The sequence below is a fragment of the Brachycentrus maculatus genome, unplaced genomic scaffold (genome assembly GCF_059751285.1).
Source record: "Brachycentrus maculatus isolate JH-2025_06_01 unplaced genomic scaffold, ASM5975128v1 h1tg000053l, whole genome shotgun sequence".
Taxonomy (NCBI): Eukaryota; Metazoa; Arthropoda; class Insecta; order Trichoptera; family Brachycentridae; genus Brachycentrus; species Brachycentrus maculatus.
Window position 1 is genome coordinate 167,164 of NW_028280807.1, and position 7,986 is coordinate 175,149.

Below are 7,986 nucleotides of genomic sequence, written 5' to 3' on the forward strand. Positions count from 1 at the left end.
CCATATTCTTCTTCGTCTTTGTTAAGATGTCAAAAAACATTTGGTTTATATCCATCAATCAAGATCCGTCGCATAGCTCATTTATTTGTCTTGACGAATACGTCTTGTCACATTTTCTAAATGAGAAACCATCAAATCCGATAGATTTCAATTTCAATTTAAATTTATTTAAAATATATATATATATATATATACATAACAAACAATATTCAAGGCGTATATATTAAAAGTAAGCAAGAAGACTTAAAGGTGTAGAAGAATCCCGCTTCGGAAAACTCCTTCGGACACATGGAACAGATCAATATCCAATGTGATATTGTTCAACATAGCGGTAGCTCTTCCTACAGGCATAACCATCGGCAGGTTGGTCCTGTGTATAGGAATGTGAAACAATCTATGCCGACGCTGTCTTAGGTAACTATCGGGAACATACAGACCGATGCTCCGGATAATTTCAGGATTATCGATCATACCGCGCAACAATCGATAAAAATGCGTAATTAAATACACATTCCTTCTAGTCTCTAAACTATTGTAGCCAAGCATACCCTGGAGGAACTGGGTCGGGTAGAGCCAAGGATAATACCCGTACTCTCTCATGTAGAGATAACTCAAAAACTTCTTTTGGACTTTCTCTACCATAAGAGAGTACTTAAGCTCGTGTGGCCCCCAAATCATCGAGCCACTCTCGAGTCTACTTATCCTAATGTCCCATTGCCTCATCAATTTGTGTCAACTGTAAACATGTATTATTTTGGACAAAACAACAGGAATTTTGCGACAAGCGAAAAATGTAAAATTATACAGTAACTATTCTGTTATATTTCCGCTTTTCCAGGATTTTCCATACGTGTGTTATGTATAATGAAACAATGAATGCATTCTTGAAGTATTATTTAGAGGTAAAATGATATTTGATCAAGCTAAGATATAAATGCGGATTGTGTTGAACAAAAAACAGGATTTTAAGAGAGGAAAAATATAAAATTATACGATGATTCCTGTTCGAATTTTGTAATGAAGGATTTTCCTTACATTTTCATATTTAAAGGATTCTACAGTTCACTATTCGCTCACTCCTTTCAAGAACGTCATAAATAAAAAAACTTGATTTTTCAGTAGAACGTTTTTAAAGTTTAACAATATAATACAATGTATTAAAAATAAATATAAGCCTTTTTTGAACTTTTTACTGTGCAACAGATCTTTTTAGGTAAAACCTGAAGGTTTTTTCTCCATTTGAAAAATATTTAGTTTATTTTTAAAGAAATAATTAAACAATACCTTTTCTTCAAAATGCAAAAACAACACTTTCTGCCCTGTAGCGGGTACACATTAAGTTAAAAATATGCTTCTTTTGCTGGAATATAGTACATTTTCTGGGCATTCCGAAAACATGCACAACTGAAAATTGGCTATTTTTGATTATGACGTTCTTGAAAGCAGTGAGCGTATTGTCCGAAGATTATTCGAGAATTAAGCAAAGATTTATGTGGATTGTTTTGAACAAAAAACAGGAGAAAAATATCGATTTGACTTCTGTTAGAATTTCGCCATCGAAGATTTTTCTCACATTTGCATATTTAACGGAATGTCGAATGAAAAAGTTTACAATTTTTCCAAGATAATTTGAGAATGGGACTAAGATTAATTGTGGATTATTTACAACAAAAACCAGGATTTTAAGAGACATTAATATCAAATTCTACCATGATTTCTGTTAGAATTTCGCTATAAAGGATTCATTTTCCTTGCCTGTGTTATGTGGAATGAAAAAATAGGGGTTGGTTGAAGCTGGAATGAAAGAGTTCACAATTTTCCTGAGATTATTTGAGATGGAGATTATTTACAACAAAAACCAGGATTTTAAGAGACATTAATATCAAATTCTACCATGATTTCTGTTAGAATTTCGCTATAAAGGATTCATTTTCCTTGCCTGTGTTATGTGGAATGAAAAAATAGGATTTGGTGGAAGCTGGAATGAAAGAGTTCACAATTTTCCTAAGATTATTTGAGATGGAGCTAAGATTTAAATGTAGATTATTTTGAACAATATAAAATGCTGGGAACAGAGTGAATGGTGCACTAAAATCAGTTTTAGCAAATAAAAATCTATCAGCGGAAGCTAAACTGGCAGTACACAATGGAGTTCTGGTTCCAACCCTTATGTATGGAAGCGAAGCATGGAGTTGGCAAAAGAAGGATGAAAGCAGACTGAATGTAGTCGAAATGCGATCTCTCGGAAGAATGTGCGACAAAACGATGTATGATAGATATGCGAATAGTGAAATGAGGAAGGAATGCAAAGCTGAGATAAGCATTATCGATAAAATTAAGAAAGGTGTGTCGAGATGGTTTGGACATGTGGAGCGTATGAGTGAAGAAAGAACGGTTAAATAAATTTATGAGGCGAATGTAGTTGGAAAAAGAAGCAGAGGACGACCGAGGAAAACTTGGCACAATCAGGTATGTCAAATACTTGAAAGCGGCCGGGTCAGGAGTCGTAATAATCGTCGGGTATGTATGAGGAGATGCACGAATGTAGAAGAGGCAAAGAATGTTTGCAAAGACAGAGTGGTGTGGCGTTCGATTCTCTCTGCCTACCCCTGCGGGGAAGCGGCGTGATGGTTAGTTAGTTAGTTAGTTTTTATTTTCAACAAAAAACAGGATTTTAAGGGAGAAAAACGTCAATTTATACTATGACTTCTGTTACAATTTCGTTATCGAAAATTTTTCTTACATTTGCATATTTAAAGGGAGGTTGATGAAAGGGTTCATAATTTTTTTAAGATAATTCTAGAATAGGGCTAAGATTATAGTGAACTGTCGATTATAAACGAAAAACCAGGATTTAATGCGAGATAAATACCAAATTCTACTAAGATTTCTGTTGGAATTTCGCTATAAAAGATTTATTTTTCTTATCTGTGTTATGTGCAATGAAAAAAAAGGGTTGATGGAAGGTCGAGTACAAAAGTTTACAATTTTCCGAAGATCATTTGAGAATGGACCTAAGATTGAATTGTCGATTATTTTGAAGAAAAAAAACAGGATTGTCCGAGAGTAAAATAAAAATTTATACTATGACTTCTGTTACAATTTCGCTATCGAAGATTTCCCTCACATTTGCATATTTAAAGGGAGGTCGAATGAAAGGGTTCACAATTTTTCGAAGATCATTCGAGAATAGGGCTAAGAGTATAGTGAACTGTCGATTATAAACGAAATACCAGGATTTAAACAAGAGAAAAATATCAATTTATACAAGGGTAGGATTTTCCTTACGTTTTCATATTTAAAAGATTGGTGGGAGGTGAAAATGAAATAGTTCATAATTTTTTTAAAGATAATTTGAGAATGGAGCTAAGATTATAGCGAACTGTCGATTATAAACGATAAACCAGGATTTAAACAAGAGAAAATATCAATTTTTACAGGGGTAAGATTTTCCTAACATTTTCACATTTAAAGTATTGGTGGGAGTTCAAATGAAAGCGTTCACGAGTAATTGAAGATGTTTTTTGAATGGAGCTTAGATTATGGCGAAAAGACGATTGTTATCAATGAAAAATCAAGATTTAAAAGAGAGAAAAAATATCAATTAATACCATGACTTCAGTTAGAATTTCGCTATCAAGGATTTCCCTTACCCGTGTGATGATGCAGGATGAAGAACGAAACCACAAAGACCGCGAGGTACTTCATCTCGGCCGTTCGATTCACCGCTCTCTGTGCTGGCGTCTAGCTGGCCTAGCTGGCCCAACGTGTCGCGCGCGGGTCTCGAGCGAGTGTTCACCACTTCAGGCGACAGTTCGCCATGTTTTGGGCACCCTTTGACGTTTCGGAAAACAGAAGAGCCGCGCGCAGATCCAGTCAGCTCCGGCCGCCCGCGCGCCGTTCCGCCACTCACTACCGCCCGCCGCGGGGCGCGCGCAGGAAGAACGCAAGCTCGGCCAGTGCGGAGAGGAACTTTTGAGAGAAGAGAGGGATGGCGAGCTACAGAACAAGCGTCGTCTCTTTCTAACCTTGTCATAATCCCGACAATCCGCCAGCCCCTCGATTTACGTCGGTTTTACGTAAAAAAAATATTTTCCAATACATGGGATATATTAACCCGATGGTTGCCAGAGACGAGATATCTCGGCAAATGGCGGAGTGCCCGTATGGCCAGAGACGAGATATCTCGTCAGTACTTTTGATGACGTATTACTCCGCAGTTTTAACTCATATTGACAATCTGTCAAAAACGGAACATACATTGCCATCAGTTGAAGTTGTCACAAAATATTTTATAAAGTTTTTAAATACTTTTAAGTGATTTATCGGTATCACTTTCAGCTGACAGTTGACAGATGTCATTAGGGCTACCACTCAAACCACTTGAAATATTGATTATTTTAATCGATTGTTTTGAACGCCAGGGGTTTTTATTTTGCTCAATTTTTTTGTGTTTTTCTTATTATTTTAAAATATTCCATTGATAAATAATAGTTGTGTGTTAATATTAAATTTAATAAAAACTTGCGTGTGCGACTTAGTGTGACAACCCTGAAAATTTGAAACTGGTTTAACTTCAAGAATAAAACTCTAACAATCGATGCGGGATATAATATTTGGTAAGTAAATTATAATTCAATAAAAACAACAAAAAAAAAATCTTTAGACACCTTTTTTTTTAAAAAAAATACTTGGCCTGTTGAGCACTGCGGCGTAATTTATTTGCGGCTATGAAAAGGTTAATATGTCAAAAGACACAAAAAATAGTGTCTAAGTGACAGAAGCTAGTTCGAATGAGAGTAAACAGCCCAAAGTGACCCAAAATTTCTGTATGAATAGAGAGATGATGGGTTGTAGAACATACTTTACATCTTTCTAACCTTGTCATGATCCCAACCATCCGTCATGCCCTCGATTTACGTCGGTATTACGATAAAGAAAAAGCATTAAAATTTTCCAAAATATGGGGCATTAAAATAAAGGGACTCGTACATATTATCGGTGCCTACAAGCCACGATTAAGGGTATGCTACCTCGAGTGCCCTAGCCACTGCTGCTATTCATCTATCTCTTCTAACCATTCCTATTACATTTCATCTCAAATGTAGCAGTAACGTCCTCCACCGGTATTATATTATGTATGAGTTTTCTTGTTAAAAAAAAAAGGATCTACTGAAAACCTGTTTTTATGACTCATCAATTGCTTGAAACAATTTAAAAACAACAACAAAAAACTCATAGAAATAGAAAAAAATATTACGCAATAGAGTATTTGAAATAAAGCAAAAAATTACGACAAATGTGGATTTTTAAATATATGTCTTAAGTTTTTAAGATTTTTTTAAAGCGTCTAAAATATGGATATTTCAAATGAAATAAAAAAGGGCATGCTCGCGTACTTTTAGTAATACAATAAAATTTTAGCGTTCATATAAAACAATAATTTTCCATAGACTATCAAAAAGATCAAGGCATATGAAAATTACATAAAATATGTATAACGAAGTAGACGAGATTTGAGGGTATATTTTACTTACGAAGCGTAAATCGAAGCGTCGCGTATCGAGGTGACGCAAATCGAAACATTTGAGAACAAATTCACTCAACACACGCACGTGTCTTTTTTGCATCTCTTTTCATATGCGCCGGTTTGTATTAGCGAAACAAGGACAGAGATATCTCACGGAAACATAGTGCTAAGCTTGGAGCGCCTGTTCACTACTGCCCTGGCTATTCCGATATCTGCACATATTGTACATAGATTAAGAAAATTATTATTTCGCGTAGATGCAAAATCAAGAGAAAGTCATCAGACCAAAGCGCAGACGAAAGTGACAGTTAGATAGTGAAGTGATACTTAAATGCGCAATGAATAATTTTCTTTTCATTAGGTAGGTCCCTAAATCATCCCCGTTTTCCTTAGGTACTTGATACCATAAATTTATATTATACAGTATTTTTCATGTGTGATTTTTTCACTATAATATTTATTCGATATTACTCTGAACTGGTACCTGAAGCGGAGGGCTGATCACTTTTCCTTCATGTATTGATGATCAAGATAACACTACGTTTATTTGATGTAGTGCCCTATGCACCATTATGGTGAGGATAAGGGTTTGAAGAAATATTTTTCAACACATATTTTTATGATTTTCAAAAAGTCGCAATTTCTCCCATTTTTCGTAAGGGAGTTTTTGATTTTCAAAATTTTCCTACATAATATCCGCAGTTATCTTTTGATATACTCTAGAACAGTGTTTCCCAACCTTATGTGTACCATGCCCCACTTCAACGATTCGAAAATCTCCACGCCCGGCGGGGGGCTCTCAAAATTTTAATCAGCATACAAATTGCTTCATATTATTTGATGAAGAAGAATATGGAAGTCTGTGCATTTATGGGGCTGACGACCGTCATAGGCTGGTTTAAGTGATCACTTTACATTTTTTTTCTGTAATTGGAGATAATCCAGATTTTGTGAACACTATTTGGACACACTCAAAATGTTGCAAATTGCTCAAATAAAAAAATGCATGTTTATAATATATGCTAAAATTATTATTTAATTTTCAAAAATAAATAATATATATTATATTGCCACTGGAAAGTAAAAAAGTGCGATCCTTGTGCTCGATGTGAGCTGCAAAAAGTTTTATGTGGGCTGCTAATTTGGAAAATGCGTTTTTCGACAAAAATGCAGCAAATATTCATTATTTGCGCATTCCCCCCAAGACATTTGAATTACACCCCGATGGGGCGCACGCCCCATCTTGGGAAACACTGATCTAGAACATATCAAGTTATCTTCTGATATCGCTCACTCCTTTCAAGAACGTCATAAATCAAAAAACTTGATTTTTCAGGAGAACGTTTTTAAGGTTTAAAAATATAATACAATGTATTAAAAATAAATATCAAGCCACTTATTGAACTTTTTAATGTGCAACAGATCTTTTTAGGTAAAACCTGAAGGTTTTTTCCATTTGAAAAATATTAAGTATATTTTAAAAAATAATAAAACAATACCTTTTCTTCAAAATGCAAAAACAGCATTTTCTGCCCTGTAGCAGGTAAATATTAAGTTAAAAATATGCCGCTTTTGCTGGGATATAGTAAATTTTTTGGGCATTCCGAAAACGTGCACAACTGAAAATTGACGATTTTTGATTTATGACGTTCTTGAAAGGAGTGAGCGATATACTCTATAATATCCACACTTTTCTTCTAAACCCTACAATATCTTCAGAATTCTTCTGATAAATCCTAACACATCCCCAGTTTTCTTCTGAAAAGCTAAGTAACACCCTGGGTTTTCTTTCAATAAATCCTGAAATATCCTCAGCATTCTTCTGATACACCCTAGATTATCTCCAATTTTCTTCTGATAAATCCTATACTATCCTCATCTTGATACATCATAAAATATCCTCAGTTTTCTTCTGATAGACCTTACAATATCCCCAAGTTTCTTCTTATAAACCCTACAGTATATCGCTCACTCCTTTCTAGAACGTCATAAATCAAAAAACTTGATTTTTCAGGAGAACGTTTTTAAAGTTTAAAAATATAATACAATGTATTAAAAATAAATATCAAGCCACATATTGAACTTTTTAATGTGCAACAGATCTTTTTAGGTAAAACCTGAAGGTTTTTTCTCCATTTGAAAAATATTTAGTATATTTAAAATAATAATTAAACAATACCCTTTCTTCAAAAAGCAAAAACATCACTTTGTGCCCTGTAGATGGTAAATATTGAGTTAAAAATATGCCACTTTTGCTGGGATATAGTAAATTTTTTGGGCATTCCGAAAACATGCACAACTGAAAATTGACGATTTTTGATTTATGACGTTCTTGAAAGGAGTGAGCGACATCCCCAATTTTCCTTGATAAATCCTACAATATTCCCAGTATAAGGCATACAAGCCGCTATAACTAATATATATTCCTATTTTCTTTTGTCAATCATGAATATTTT

At 34.4% G+C, this 7,986-nt stretch overlaps 1 protein-coding gene across 1 annotated transcript in view; it reads right to left on the minus strand.

Moving 5' to 3' along the window:
* The window catches only part of LOC148311989 (sushi, von Willebrand factor type A, EGF and pentraxin domain-containing protein 1-like), a 62,266-nt gene extending 58,349 nt beyond the window's left edge, over positions 1–3,917 (minus strand). The window contains exon 1 of the mRNA XM_088277970.1: positions 3,654–3,917. Coding sequence (XP_088134096.1) covers positions 3,654–3,708 — 55 coding nt within the window. The 5' untranslated portion in view covers positions 3,709–3,917. The remainder of the gene's footprint in view (positions 1–3,653) is intronic.
* Positions 3,918–7,986: the final 4,069 nt, after the last annotated feature.